The sequence below is a fragment of the Prunus dulcis genome, chromosome 6 (genome assembly GCF_902201215.1).
Source record: "Prunus dulcis chromosome 6, ALMONDv2, whole genome shotgun sequence".
Taxonomy (NCBI): Eukaryota; Viridiplantae; Streptophyta; class Magnoliopsida; order Rosales; family Rosaceae; genus Prunus; species Prunus dulcis.
Genome location: NC_047655.1, coordinates 26,411,981 through 26,427,075, shown reverse-complemented (window position 1 = coordinate 26,427,075; position 15,095 = coordinate 26,411,981). Strand labels below are relative to the sequence as shown.

General features: G+C 37.3%; 3 protein-coding genes across 6 annotated transcripts; all 3 read right to left on the bottom strand.

Annotated features, from left to right (window-relative positions):
• Positions 1–4,013: 4,013 nt before the first annotated feature.
• On the bottom strand, positions 4,014–5,392 carry LOC117632125 (zinc finger CCCH domain-containing protein 3). Its single transcript, XM_034365530.1, has 5 exons — positions 5,207–5,392; positions 5,013–5,074; positions 4,671–4,752; positions 4,482–4,550; positions 4,014–4,387 (listed from the first exon to the last, which is right to left on the bottom strand). The coding sequence occupies exons 1-5, from the start codon at positions 5,334–5,336 to the stop codon at positions 4,278–4,280; spliced, it is 453 nt and encodes a 150-aa protein (XP_034221421.1). The 5' UTR covers positions 5,337–5,392; the 3' UTR covers positions 4,014–4,277.
• A 516-nt stretch (positions 5,393–5,908) lies between these two features.
• Positions 5,909–10,014, bottom strand: LOC117629975 (shaggy-related protein kinase alpha). 4 transcript variants are annotated; one of them, XM_034362662.1, is made up of 13 exons: positions 9,822–10,014; positions 8,971–9,146; positions 8,760–8,852; positions 8,585–8,644; positions 8,207–8,479; positions 7,797–7,871; positions 7,562–7,618; positions 7,323–7,463; positions 7,192–7,242; positions 6,904–6,999; positions 6,741–6,824; positions 6,460–6,562; positions 5,909–6,376 (listed from the first exon to the last, which is right to left on the bottom strand). In XM_034362662.1, exons 2-13 carry the CDS (start codon positions 9,082–9,084, stop codon positions 6,291–6,293), a joined length of 1,233 nt encoding a protein of 410 aa, XP_034218553.1. In that variant the 5' UTR covers positions 9,085–9,146; positions 9,822–10,014; the 3' UTR covers positions 5,909–6,290. The 4 variants fall into 4 exon arrangements, with proteins under 4 accessions (XP_034218553.1, XP_034218554.1, XP_034218555.1 ...); XM_034362663.1 differs by having other exon boundaries at positions 8,971–9,143; XM_034362664.1 differs by having other exon boundaries at positions 8,971–9,122.
• An 863-nt stretch (positions 10,015–10,877) lies between these two features.
• LOC117631325 (putative RNA polymerase II subunit B1 CTD phosphatase RPAP2 homolog) lies at positions 10,878–14,646 on the bottom strand. Its single transcript, XM_034364409.1, has 6 exons — positions 13,785–14,646; positions 12,850–13,605; positions 12,560–12,750; positions 12,196–12,459; positions 11,628–11,786; positions 10,878–11,358 (listed from the first exon to the last, which is right to left on the bottom strand). The coding sequence occupies exons 1-6, from the start codon at positions 14,485–14,487 to the stop codon at positions 11,254–11,256; spliced, it is 2,178 nt and encodes a 725-aa protein (XP_034220300.1). The 5' UTR covers positions 14,488–14,646; the 3' UTR covers positions 10,878–11,253.
• Positions 14,647–15,095: the final 449 nt, after the last annotated feature.

The window sequence follows — 15,095 nt, the reverse complement described above, 5'->3', positions numbered from 1 at the left end:
CGCTAATTCTCAAAACAAAACAAAAAAAAGTTTGGAACATAACTTGTACACATGTAGTACTGTCACGTGATATAACTTGTACACATGTTCATGTTATAATATGAGTGAACAACATGGTTGATATTTTATTTTTTAGGAAATATTATTAACCCTTTATTATCTGCTATGACCCTCTATTATAACTTCACGTTAAATGAGTGGTCTCTTTTGGAATTTTGGCTTTGGGCTTTGGGCATTAGGGCTCGTCAATGGCTGGGCCGGGTTTTTTTAGAAAATTCAAACCCCAAGCCTAACCCATGAGCCGGGCTTGAGAAAGCCCATGGGGCCGGGCCTAAACGGGCCCTACTTCATTCAAAAAAAATCATAAACTTAATCATAAGGGCATTTTAGTCCAAAGTTGAGATTAAACTCACTTAATTCCAATATTTTCACATCAAACCAAATTCATAAAACACTCAATAAAGTCACACAACTTATAACATTTTCCACAAAATAATAAAACCAAGTATTATTTTTGAGGTTATTACATAATTAGATCGTAATACATTTTAAGAAATAATTTTAAAAAATAATAAGTATCAAAAAATATTTTTTTAAAGGATGGTATGAATAAATATGCAAATATTTGGTGATGTGTTCAAGAAAAGCATGATTATATTTGGTGGTACGATTATGTTTCGTGATATGATTATATTTGGTGATGTGATATGTTGTTCATCTTATTTTTATATATAATATAATTGTTGAATTAATAATTGACACAAATTAATGTGCTGATCATCCAATTATAAACTAGGAATGAGTAAAGAAAAGTAAATGAAATGAAACAAATTATATATGTGATTTAAGTGATATAATCATAAGCCTAAACTCTTATTTATACATAATTATATATGTATGCGGGGCTAACGAGCCGAGCTTTTGTGGGCTGGCTGGGTTGGGCTTTCTTGGGCTTAATTGGGCTTGGTCGGGCTTCAGACACCCAAGCCCAAGCCTAACCCGACCCAAGGCTGGCCGGGCCATCTCAAAGCCCATAACGGACCGAGCAGGATTAGGCTTTTTTTCGATGGGCCGGGCGGGCCCCCATTGGCCCATGAGTCCGTAGGCCAAATGATGAGGCCTATTGGGCATTGAGCTTGTCAATTTCTTACGCCTTTAGATTCTCTTGGATAGAGCCCCAGGGGGCCCACATCTCTTCCCCGCTTCCTCCACTTCTTCCCTCCTTAAATAAGGATGGGGATGTCATTGTTCATAATATCCTAAACCAAGTTTAGAGAGACTCATTCTCTTTCTCTCCGCGCACAATCCGACCCAACCCAACCATCTTCTTCGTCTTCGGTAACCTTTCCTCCATTTCTCTATGATATCATCTCTAGCTTGTGATACAAAGATATGTTCAAATCCAATGGCAACGCCATCTTTCAACTTTTCCTTAGCATTCCATTGACTCATTTGAAGAGCAGCCAGTCTTGCTTGTTAGTGTTTTGGGGCCATTGTTTGGGTCCATCCAGAGGCATAAGAGTTCCATCAATCTAATCTCATCCATTAAATTATAGGGTGATTTTATTTGCACCTCATTATTTGCTTTTTTCACCCCACATTCTCTTTACACCCCATTCAATTTTAGTAAATTTTAAAATTACTCCCTACACCGCAACCTCATATTTCTTCCTAAATTGCCCTCATTATCCTCATCTCAAACTTTTTGTGTAAACCCCATTAGGCTCAACTGTATATCCCATCCCATAGCAAACCCCACCCTATCGCAAACTCTATTCCATTGCAAACACACTCCATTACAAACCCCATCCCATTGCAAACACACCCCATAGCAAACCCCACCCTATCGCAAACTCTATTCCATTGCAAACACACTCCATTACAAACCCCATCCCATTGCAAACACACCCCATCGCAAACCCCATCCCATTTCAAACCCATCAGGCAATCTCATTCCATCATAAACCCACCCCATCGTAAAATGGATGTATAGTTAGATGTTGCTTTCGGTGGATTACCACGGAAATCATTGCATTGTTTCAGTGGTAATCCACCGAATTTGTTTCCATTTTTCAGTAGTAGACTACCGAATTCGTTTATGTTTTTCAATGGTAGTCTACTCTTCAGAAAGTTGCCCCACAAATGAATGACCTTAAAGATATTCTGAAACAACATTGTTATGTACTCCGCAAACCACCTCCAACTTCCAATCATCCTCATCACCAATATTGACACCTTTTAACAAGAATGGGCATCCACATTTCTTGGTACTAGTGTCCTTAAAATACTTTTTCATATCACCATTTGCATCCAACCTTACACTAGTTGTTTCACTAGACTGCAAGACCTATATTTACCACTCCTTTCACAAGCAAGTATTACTCGAGGTCTCCTCTTGCCCTCACCTCCAGAATCAGACCTTGTAATTACAATTATGATATTATTCATTTTTCCTTGTGCATGAGCCCATCTAATTAATGCATCTCTACCTCTGAATATCTACACATTAAACTCATGTTATTTGAAGTAAAAATTTGAAACATTAATGCCACGTTAATGATACTAAAAAGGATTTCAGACAAAAAAAAGGTACTCAAGATTATTATTGAATAAGTTGTAAATGAATCATTATAGTCCATTACACATTATGTTCTAACATTATTGCCTTTAGTAGCGATGTCACCTTGTTTTTGTTCCTTCAATAGGAGTAAGGTCAAAATAGCTTGTATTAAATTTGTGGTCGACAATAATTTACTAAAAAAACAAATATATTTTGGTTCGTTGCCACTAAATGATAGGTAAAAGTCGGTCATACGTCACCAAAACCCATTCCACATTACGGTGGATTTCCACCGCATCTTAAGCTAATGGTCGGTCAAATACAACTGAAATAGGTTCAATGTTTTAGTGGCATGCCACCGAAATTTTCTATCACATTCAGTACTGGTATGTTGCACGTAACCAGAGACCACCATGCAACCCTAAACTTAAAAAACACCAAAAAAATAAACTCATACCTCATTTGAAGCCTCCCTAACTTCAGTCTCAGCCTTCATGAATAAATACTAGATATGTTTTCACCAATATAAGCGTATAAACCTTGTTAGGATTGTAGGAACATGATGGTTTGAGAAAAAAGTCTAACAAGGGTCGCAGAAACTTATGTGGGGTGTAGTGAGCAAATTTAATTTCTATTTTAAATTTTTTTATCCTTAACCGTAATTATGTACGAGGATAAAATAGGTTATTCATGTTTGAAATTAGTATAGGATGAAAAGAACAAAAAATGGGGTGCAAATAAAATCACCCTAAATTATATGGAATTATGAGCGCTCACACACACATATATTTATACATTTAAATAACTAGTAACATGATAATTAATTTAATGCATGTGCCAACATAAATATAATTAATTACCTAAAAGTTGAAACACAAGCTTGGACTTACAAGGCCCTATGAAAATGATGAGTTGTATCATGAACGAAAATTTCTAAGGAACAAGAAATACATGTGTTGTACAGCAGATGAAGTACTGATTTGATCTTGGCAACCAGCGTTCGAAGTGTTCTTGAAAGCTTGAGTGTCGTCTTTGACACCATTTCCCACAGCACCAAATGACAACACATTGTAAACCTGCAGCTTGGAATGATTCTCCGGGAACCCAACAGGGAAATGTGGTTGTAGAGACGTTGATTTTTTTATAAGATCGACTCTTAGGGTAGCCGGCCGGCGTCAAAGGTAGTGGCAATTTTTTGGGTGCATAATATGGTGGCCATGACCAATTTGATTTTCGAGATGCTATGTGCAAATGTTTGTGTTTTGTGGAACCATAGTGTTTATTTTGAAACAAAAATATGGCAAACACTACAAGCACAACAAATAGCAGGATGAGAAAAGGAGAGAGTTTAGGGTTTAGGGTTTAGCATTCTCTAAATATTATTTGGCATTCCAAAAGTTTAGAGCATAAACAGTCGGACAATTCAGACAAAACAAGCAGCTTGCCATCCATGTGAGTGAAAAAATGAACTTTATAGCACAAGACACAACACATTCTCTTTAGTAGAAGAATTATATGAAGGAAATGTTTTAGTCAATACTATAAACCACAAGCTACAAGCCTACAAGCCTTGATGACAATCCATATCTCATCATACAACTTTACTAGTAACATGTTACATGTCAACTAGATCAAACGAAAGAAATCAGGAACTAGATAAGGATCTGTATCGGTAGCAGAAGCCCTAGATAAATGGCGTCCGAAAGACATAGAGGACTTATCCCCAGTCCACAAAAGGAAGCGGCAGATATCCACCCTCTGGAGGAGGCATTAGAGATGGAGGTAGATTGCCCCATGACATTCCCATGCTATCTCTGACCACCACATCTGTGAATCAAAAGGAAGAAATAAATTCTGTTAAAAACAAAAACTAAGACAGCAATGGTCACCTACCGTCTCAAGTCTAAAGCAACATAGTTACCTGGCAAAGAGCTGCCCCCCACCAACTGGTTCTCTTGAAAAGTTGAAGACTGATTATTATCAATCAAACCTGTCAACACATTCCAACTCTTGAATTAGATACTGAAAACATATTTAATTCCTTCTCCCTCACATTAAGAAAAAAAAAAAAAACACAAGAGGCATTGTTTTCAATTTCAGGTATCTTTACCTAGTGCCCCTTGAGTAACCATATTCTGCTGATTGTTCTTGGGATGAAGATATCTACAAGAATCCCCGTATGGGCAAAATCCCTACAATCCATGCCAAAGAAAAAGAAATTGACAATAAACAAGAAACCAAAACATATAAATCCAAAGCCAAAATCAATTCAAAACCAAGTATACTATCCAAGCAAACTCTGCCTCCAACACATTATTCAACAGAGACAACACCTGACCAAATTAATTGGGTTGATTAAAGAAAAAATCAAAATCTGGATCCAACCCATTATAGTAGTAGTAGTGAAATCACTTGGGTAATCAATGAAAATGCGATAAGGAGAAAGCGATACCGTTTTTACAAAGCGGTTGCAAACTCCTTTTGTCAAGCCCTCCGTATAAGCATGACTGGGATCTGCAATCAACGGCAAACAGAGTTGTGATTATACATAGAAATGCATAAAGGGATGCTTGGTAGCTGAGAAAGCAAAGGAAAATTACTTAAAGAAAAGCTCAAAAGCAGAAGATAATGGTTGTATTTATGTACCTTTGAAGGAGTCGTACCATTGAGCTTTGGCTCTGAGGTGTTGGAGACCTTGAAGATGGCGTCGCCTCGCGGATGGGGTGTCTTGGAATTCCTTGTCACAGTATTCGCAGTAATACTTCCCCAACGGCATTGCAACTCTCTCTCTCTTTTTATCGAATTCGAGGTTTCTAACTATTTATAGGTTTTGGGCCTTCCGGCTGACAGAAGAGTTCTTCAGTTTTAACTGTTTACTGTGATAAGTGGATTCAGTAAACTTTTTTTTTTTTTTTTTCTCTTAGAAGAAATCCTGCTTGCTTTCAATGGTAGAGATAAAAAACAAAAAATTAATATGAAACATTGAATCTTTCTTTGTTTTTTGGAGTTTAATTGGTGACCTAGAAACAGAAAAAGGAAAAAAAAAAAAAGTTCAGTTAAATTTGTAGGATTTTTTTTTCACAAGCGATATTAAAAGAGGGGTAAGTTGATTATTAAAGGAGGGGTAAGTTGATTTTTCTTCCGTGATGTAAAAGCTTCATTGGCATTACCCACTTGGATGACTATATAAGCCATCTTGAACCAAATTCCGGCTCATCACTTTGATGGAATCAAGAAAACCAATACTTGGATTGGAAGGTTTATTGTTGAGAGATATCCATCACTTTGACAGAATTGTCTAAAAATTGCATAGGCTGAGGTTGACACAAATGATTTCAACTTAGAATCTATGGGAACTGCTTTTTTCCTACTACAATGAGAGGAAAGTAGCCTTCAATAAACTATCTGCCAAACAACTAGATTACATTGGAAATACGAAACCAGAGAACATTGGTCTGTCTTCTAGAAATACAAATACAGATAAACATTTAGATAAATGCTGCTGTTTGTCTTCTATGTGATGTTACAATCTGGGGATACAGGGATAAGGCAATCATAATACCCATTGAGGTTTGGACAATACAAGATTCAATAGAATACATCTAAATCTGCTATTACAAAACAAGGTCATACATTGAGGTACATTAAATATAATGGAGACAAATAGCAGGCCAGGAGAACACATAGCTTCCATATGGGACCACACTTGAGGTTTCTCACATCTCACAAACTAATCAGATGCCAAGAAAGGGACTTGCTTTCTCGCATGCTCTGGGATCAATTTCATCAAAATCTCCACAGGCACCCCCTTTAATTCTGATTGATAGACCAAGAGTGAGAACTTTGATACAAAGCTTAGAGGAAGAAAAAAGAAATTGTCTCTCAGAACAGCATCATACCGTGAGATTTAAAGTTAAATAAAGGTGGAAGGAAACGTCCATTCGGCAGGCGGGTGTTCAGGTCACGAAGCTCATCAAAAAAGGGGTGGGTCAAGGCATCCAGCTGCGTTAGAAATAGAAACATGTTTGAAAAATCAACAAAATGAAGATAATGGGAATATAAAAAATTAACTGAATTTTCTATTACTAGCACATAATGAAATTTTCTTAATGTAAAAAGAAAAAAAGGGAAAAATTGGAAAGAATGAACAATGTTGACATTAAAAAACTCCTGTACTCACAGCTGTGCACCGCAAGTTCGGAGAGTATTGCAGCAGTCTTGAAACCAGATCAACAGCTTCTGGAGGCATACGCTTGTGGAATATCTAAGGAAATAACAGATATAAATATGCTGTCTGGTTTAAGAAATATAAAATGATACATTAATATCTTCCTTCATAATACCTTGTGCCACGGGTGAGCTTTGATTTGAGGGAACTTGAACTCCGTATAGTTAGGATTCATGCATTTGATTTCCTCCCTTGTTGGAGTGCCCAAAACCTACCAAGAGAAAACGCAAGTAGTGAATCACCACACGATAAAAGATTGAAGTTCAAGATGCCATATTTTCACCAAGTACAGAGAGTAATGCATGTCCAACGCAAGCATCTAAACAATCCTTTTATCCCTATTCATTGATATCTAAGATTAAATATGTAACTTGTATTGAACTGATAAAGATGTTAAACTTACCTTGATAATCTCCACAAGCTGGTCAACTCCACTCTCACCGGGAAACAGAGGCTGATGCAATAGAAAATTCCTTTCTATTAGAATTGTACAAAACATATATTTCAGAAAATGCAATTGAGCAAAGCATGTACCTGTCCAAGCAATAGCTCAGCAAGAACACATCCAACAGACCAGACATCAATAGCTGTAGTATACTCAGTTGCTCCAAATATGAGTTCTGGTGCTCTATAGTATCTAGAGCAGATATAAGATATATTTGGCTCTCCTTTTACCTGCTCAATAATAATACAGTATAAGAATATACGCCAATGAAGCAAAAGCCAATATGAGTATAATTGGAAGAAAAGGACAACAACAAAACAAAGCATACCAAAACTTTGGCACTTCCAAAGTCACACAATTTTACTTGGTGGGTATGCGGATTCACCTGCAAAAAATATGAACCAAATTTCAAACCTTTGCTGTTTTATTTACTTCATAACCACTCCCATCCCTCCACACACACACACACACACACACACACAGAGGAAGGCAGTGCTGCACACAACCATATGGTTAACTACATATTAATAGGCATATAGGGATAAGAGAATCAAAGTACATACCAGAAGATTTTGAGGCTTAATGTCCCGATGACACACTCCAATGCAGCGATGAATGTAGGATAAGGCCCTAAAGATCTGCCAAATATGGATGAAATGAGGCAAATCTCAGCTAACAAAAACATAAACCCTCAAGGGCAGGGAACAAACAACATGCTTTGAGGCACAATTCTAAGACTCAATTAGCCTAAGCCTTGGACTCATGGAGTAAGACCTTAGTCTAACAGTTGAATTCTTAATCTATATTTAAAGTATACAACAAACTGCTCAATTGATGTAAAATTGTCTTCTAAAAAGGAAAAAATGTTGAAACATAGAAAATATCACCATATTCTTCACCATATTCTTCAAATGCAACTAACACAAAGGAAAAAAGAAAAGGCAGACATGAAATTCTTTCATTGACATCATACCTGGTATGTGTAGAGTTTAACATATATCAGAGGCATCCGTTGGTTCAACTTGTTATAGTGTTTAATTACACGATGAACTGTTTCAGGAACATACTCAAGTACCAGGTTAAGATAAAGTTCATCCTTTTCAGTCGTTGAAAAGAAGCAATGCTTCAAAGAAACAACATTTGGGTGGTCAAGAAGACGCATAGTTTGCAGCTCCCGGTTCTTGTACCTCTTGTCTTGCAGAACCTTCTTTATGGCCACAGTTTCACCAGTCTCTAAGCACTTTGCCTATACACATAAAAAATTAGAATTCAACAACAGGAAAACTGCTACTGATTTGAAGGGCCGTACATTTTCAACAGTGAATTATAAAGCAAAAGACTAGAATCTTACTTGGAACACAACTCCAAATGATCCATGCCCGACAACACGCTCAGCCATGTAACTAATTGTCTAATATTACAAAAGATACAACACTCCGTTAGAGTTGCAATTAAATAAACTGGGGAAAGAAAATATCAGTGTCTACATCGACTGGAGACTAATGTGCACAGGAGAAACAATATACCTGCTTTGGCTGGCCATTTCTACCACCAATAGTTGTCACGATTATATGGCCTGTCTCTGTTCCGTTACCATCAACGACTGTGGCTTCCATTTCCTGCATCAGTGAGGCAGACCATGACTATTCAATAGCAGACAATTAATAATCCAAAAAATAAAAAATAAACTGCAAGGAGAAAAGACTATGATAAACACTTAACCAATGGCTTACATACTTTGTCATCCCTAATTTTCATGTCATTCATCTCCTCTGGCAGCTTATCCACACCAACAGCATGACCACTGGGTTCTCTCAGACCTGAAGTAGGTGCTACACCCACTGAAGCCATTCGTTGCAAATCTGTTCTGCTCTCTTTATTGTTTTTCCCTGATTAAACCAACCATCAACCTACTGCAATCAATTAAGCAGTGATAGTTAAAATTGCGACTATGAAACTGCAACATGTACAATCTGAGTAGCATTTCTTTACCCATTATCCACAATCCATGCTAAGAGCTACGTAAAGTTTTTTGAAATATAGAAAACAGGAAATTTGTAGCCGATCAACTCAGCTTAGCTGAAAATTAAACTCATATTTACCAGAAAATAGATAAATACAGGAAGAAATAAAAATTTGTAAACACAGGCCACAACGGAAATTTTATGTACAGCACAAAAAAGAACAATAAATGAACCCCACAAATGAGATGAAGCAAATAAAAGGCAAATCTTTGACCTTCTATACATACCCATAAACATATTAACATGAAACCCGAGATCCAACAATTAAAGCCAAAAAATACAACCCAAAATTCACACAAGAATAGCCAATGAACTACCTGAATATCCAGTCATAATCATTCTCTCCCTACCACCCAAAAAAAAAAAACATTTATTTATAAATAATAATAAAAAATAGAGAAAAGGGGAGTTCAGACACTTAATCCTGAATACCAAAACAAGCCGATCCAAATACCCAAAACGAAACCAACAAAAACCACCAAATATATCACAGAAAAAACCCAAAAAAGGAAAGATAAAAAAGGAGCTTTATAGGAGAAGATACTCAGAGGAAGAAAATTGTACCGATTAAGCAATAATTGGCAAAGCTCAAGGCGGGATCATCTGAAAAACTAAGCCCGTCTTGTAGAATCAGAGGCGTAGATCCATGATCAGAGAGGATCTAGGTCTGTTTCCTCTTTTGGATTTGTGTGTTTTGTTTATTTTTGCTTTTTTTGTGTGGTGGTGCTGTGATGCGCTGGGGACAGTCAAAGAAGGACCCTTTCTTATTGGCTCAATATTTTTCAAGTTATTAATAATTTATTTACATTAAATATTAATACAGTTTTTAAAATAAGAAATATAAAATCTCATAAATAAGAAGCCTGTGCCTTGCTTTTTTGACCATTCAAACTTTCTTTTAAATTTCCTCTTTTTTTAAAGTTTTTTTTTAATATATAAGATAAATAATTGAACACAAAACTTCAGCTGTAAGGATAAATACTCGTAACTACTTTATACAAAAATGTTAAAAAGCTCTTAGACTCTCTCTTATCATTATTATTATTATTTTTTTAAATCAGTGATAGTTTAAATTAATATAATCTATCAAAAGAAACACCAACTTGAATATAAGAGAACCAACTCAATACCCTTGCTAACTGAACTAACTCTCACACAGTTTTAAAAAGGCAGGAAAGTAACAAATTGTAAAAGCTATTGATTTTGGCACCTTTTGCATAAGGGCACCCACATTTTCACAAGCTGGTTTTGCTTCACATTAATCAATTACTTTTTGTTCTTAAAAAAATTTTATATATATATATATATATAACTTTTTGGCATAACAGAAAGAAATAAAACATAAAAGGTCCAAATCCCAGAAAAATTCTACCCTATTTTTTATCAGACAGACCTAACGCCGGATAATGTCTTTTTTGGGTGGGCATATCTGTCTTTTTGTGGAGGGTGCCCTTGTTGTCAAGGAGGAGCGCCCAGAGTGAAAATCCAACATGCGAATATGCCACAACACCTTTTGCCGCTAAAAGAAGAGGCCTAACCTTAAGCAGATCTCATGAATTGATAACCACTCATAATAACAACCAAAATTTCCAACTTTCAGACCAACAACGTGTCTGAATCTGAACAAAGACACTAATTGGATGCCTAATAGTCAAACTTAATGAACAAATCAAGACTAATAAGATTGTGGCTAGCACAAAGTCGTGCTGTCATATTAACTCCTTATCCTAATCCTTCAACAATTTGACCCACAATAATGACACATTTAAATAATTCAGTATGTGAAAATCTCTCAGTTTTATACATTTTTTGTTCCTTTAAATATTCAGAAAAAATGTACAAAGCTTCAGACTTCCAAGTCTTTCTTCTGGCTGCAAGAGACATGTACAAAGCTTCAGCATTCAAGTCTTTCTTCCGGCTGCACGCGTCAACGACAGCTTTAGGCCTAGTATATGGCATGCAGGCTGACACCGTTTGAAGTCAATGTTCCTTGGCATTAGGCACCACTCTGAGCTGAGAATTGGGGTGCTCGGCCAAGGGGTATTATGAGATCCTTCATAAGCTCGTACTGTTCTGCACTTATCTGGGTGTTCTCCAGCACCTATTTAGCCAAAACCAAAATCGCAAGTACAGCTTAAGGTTTTTGTTTAAAAAAGCCCCCGACTATCCAGTATATAAAATTCAAAATCCGAAATTTAGTATGTTAATTACTGGACAACATGATCATCGGCACTAACATCATTATTAATTTATCATTAGTCTATGCATCCTTACATTTAGCCGATAAGAAAATCCAAGACAGCTTACCTCCATCTTATTCTCATTGTAAACAAATAAGTTAATGAGAAAGAAAAGAGTGTTCAGCCTCACCTTGTAAAACAGCATCCTTCTATTTGTCATGTGAGGAGTGAGTGCAGGGATCCTACAAACAGAGAGACCCTCGAGGAAAAGAAGAACAATCACTTGCCACTGTTTCATTCTGAATGCTGGTATCGCATCAGTAAAGGATATCGTATTCAACATGCGGCCCTGTACAGAAACCTCTCAGTGACAGCTTCCAAACAATAAATAATTCAATTAAACAGGTTCATAACAGAATCATGATACTAAACAATGAATTATGTTTATACAAAATTAAAAATAAGTTATCATAATCATGTCACACTGAAATCACAGGTGTGAAAACAACCAACATGGTAATCATTATGCACATGTCAAGGCGTTATGATAACCCTGGTTTATCTCACATCAAGAGCCACCGTAAATAAGTACTAACATATATTTTCAATTGCGGGTTATAAAAAGGATGCTACTAGAATTCTATACAACAAACCAGCATCTTTTATATTTGACTAGAAGGGACAAACTAATGAAAGTCCGTTCATATAATATTTTCATCACAATTTAAACAAAACACAAAAAGATTCAAAATCAATACCATTCCTTGCTCTAAACTAGATATTGGTGTTGGAAGCCTGAGTTCGGAAACAACTCCTGGTAGAGCCCGAGCAAAAGATTCGTCCAGAGTTTTCTTGATTTCAGAAGAGCGACCACCAGCCAAGACAATCTTAGGAGGATATTCTCTCCCATTAACTGAGAGAAATTCTTCATGAAAACTTTCATCCCTCCCGTATATATACGCTAATGTAGAAGATGTTATCCATGTAAAGAGTGAATTCCACATTGTTGCAAAAGGTGATAACTGAAATATATGAAAGGTTGCATATTATCAGAGAAATAGCCTGACAATGATATTAAATCAACCCACCCCCCTCTAGAAGTAAAAAGAAATGCACTCTCACGGTTACGCTGAAACCCTCTGGTGGAGCATCAAACCATGAATCCTCAGGGTCAAACAAATCCGAACATGGAATTCCAGGCTTTCTTGGCCACAGAGGAGCTTGTGCTGGTTCAAGCATATCAACATCCTCAGTAGGCTCTTCTTCATCCAAACCATCTGGACGTGGCAATATAATAATTCCAGCTCCCGAAACTGATATTTGAAAGGACACATAGAAAGAACACTATTACATATCAAATTCAACAAGTGTAATTTATTACCTATTAACTACACTTCCACACAATGACATACCAGCAACACTGACATCAGATTCTCCAGATGCAACAGCTTCTGCTGCCTGGTTCAATGCCATGGCACAGGCTTCTGCTGATTCCAAAATCTCATTTTCTTGCAAGTCCAAACTCCCTAAAACATCAGCATCTTGCACTTCTCTAACCTCGCAAATATTTTTACTCTTCGTGCTATCAATCTTCTCATCAAACCAGGTATTAGAGCAACCAACTTTATTTTCCACTGAAGGCTTGTGCATACTGCTAAATGCATCAGAGTATTCCATTATCTGTTCCATCTCTCTCACCTCATAAAGGTTTCTGCTCCCAGTGCTATCAATCATCTCGTCAGCCCAAGTAACAGAACGATTAAGTTTCTTTGTCCCTGAAGGTTTAAGAGAGGATCTTAGCAAGGCCTCACCTGATTGCTCAGCCTTTTCAACAATGAACTCCTCTTTTTCTTCTTTAGTGCTTCCATTCAAAACAGTTTGTGAAGCATCTGAGGTCGAAGGCACCTCTCGAATGCAAACATCATCTTTCTTGACATTCTTATTTTTCCCTCCTTTTGATTGTCTGGATTTCTTTACAGAATCATTCTTGTTAAGACCAACTTTTCCTTTTGATTTTTTAAACTTGGTTTCAAAATCAGGCTCCCCTACACTTGGCGGGATTTTTGACACACTATATTCATCACTAGTGATTATAGTACTCATGAAATCCATCTCATTAAAAATTATATCCATCCCACTGCTCATCTTCGCATCTTTACCTTTGGACCCTACAATATAACATTCCTGAATCACTTTAACAACAGTAACAGAAAACAACAACCAAGAAACAGTCGAATTCTAGCAACCTGAGCAAGCACTAGATTAGACTCTTCAACATACATACAATTCAATCTGATGAAATTCACAAAAACAACAGACCCCATATAAAGATTTCAAGCCCACATACCTTCTTTGTTCTTTTTGGAACCCAATGGCTTGGATATCCTCTCTTTCTGTGGAACATAGCCTTCAATAGCATTAGATGGACCAACGGCGCCCAAATCATAGCCTTCAATAGCATTAGATGGACCAATGGCGCCCAAATCCCCTATATCTGTTTCACTCTTTTCTTCAATCTTCAACCTAGAAATCCCCAAGTCCCCAATACCCGTTTCAACCTTCTCTTCAATCTTCAACTTAGAAATCCCCAAATCCCCAATCTCCCCGAAACCCACTTCACCTTTATCAAAACCTACATCCCCAAAAGCCCTCAAGATCTTTTCAACCTTTCCAAAATCCAAGATATCGCACCTCTCCTCGCCCAAACTCTGAGCAAAAGCCTTGCTTTCGATAACACAGCGTGAGGAGCAATACATATAGGTCTCGTGGAGGTCGTAGACCTTGTGCTCCTTGAGCGAAATGCGATAGTGACCCTTGCGGGGACGAGAAGATTCGGAAGGCAAGGCATTGGAGCAGAGAGGGTAGCCACAGAGGTTGGCTATGGTGCGCTCTGTGACGACGTCATTGTAGTCGGAGCGAGAGATAATAGAGCCAGCCAAGTAAAGGTGGTCTTGGGTCTTGACGCCTTCGAGGAGAGCGAGTTGTAGCTTGTACACTGTGTCTTTCACTGAAATCCGTGGTTGCTGTTGCTCTGGTTGGCCCTTTCCCATTCCACAGAGAAAGGGGCTTGCAGATAGTAATTAGGGTTTTCAGAGATTTGGGTTTAAGGTTTTGGAACTCTGAGGAATTTGAAGCTCTCTCCCACTCTCGTTTAGCTAAAATTGTTCGAGTCCGCGATTTTTATACTGTTTGGTCAGACCAGGAGTGGTCAAACCGCGGGCATTATTTGGATAAAAAATTAACAATTATCCAAACTGTTATAAACTAAAAAGAGAAATTAGAGAGGGAATTTAGGTGGTGAGAATACATAAAACTGATTTTCTCATTTTCATTCTATATGTATATTACAATGGGAAGGTGTTCTTCTTATAGGCAAACCTTCAAACATGTGGGCTCCACTATATAACGTGTGGGCTCCACCTTTATTATTTACAACACTCCCCCTTGGAGACCACAAAGGATATGGAATATGTCTCGTTAAAAACCTTGCCAGTAAAAACCCAGTGGGACAAAAACTGGTCGAAGGAAAAAGAGTACATAACCATGCGTAAAATAAAATTCTGTGTATAGTGACATGCGTGTGACCCTGCCTCGTTAAAACCTTACCAGGAAAAACCCAGTGGGATAAAAACCTGATGAAGGAAAAAGAGTACAGTGT

Coding starts and splice junctions, on each gene's coding strand:
- LOC117632125 (XM_034365530.1), bottom strand. CDS start 5,336: ATGCCGTTGGGGAAGTATTACTGCGAATACTGTGACAAGGAATTCCAA. Junction 4,753..5,012: donor GCAACCGCTTTGTAAAAACG/GTATCGCTTTCT, acceptor CATGGATTGTAG/GGATTTTGCCCATACGGGGA. Junction 4,551..4,670: donor GGTTACTCAAGGGGCACTAG/GTAAAGATACCT, acceptor ATGTGTTGACAG/GTTTGATTGATAATAATCAG.
- LOC117629975 (XM_034362661.1), bottom strand. CDS start 9,596: ATGATTATGACTGGATATTCAG. Junction 8,853..8,970: donor TGAAAATTAGGGATGACAAA/GTATGTAAGCCA, acceptor TCACTGATGCAG/GAAATGGAAGCCACAGTCGT. Junction 7,000..7,191: donor AGCTTGTGGAGATTATCAAG/GTAAGTTTAACA, acceptor TTCTCTTGGTAG/GTTTTGGGCACTCCAACAAG.
- LOC117631325 (XM_034364409.1), bottom strand. CDS start 14,487: ATGGGAAAGGGCCAACCAGAGCAACAGCAACCACGGATTTCAGTGAAA. Junction 13,606..13,784: donor TTCCAAAAAGAACAAAGAAG/GTATGTGGGCTT, acceptor GTTATATTGTAG/GGTCCAAAGGTAAAGATGCG. Junction 11,359..11,627: donor GAAGGATGCTGTTTTACAAG/GTGAGGCTGAAC, acceptor TTGGCTAAATAG/GTGCTGGAGAACACCCAGAT.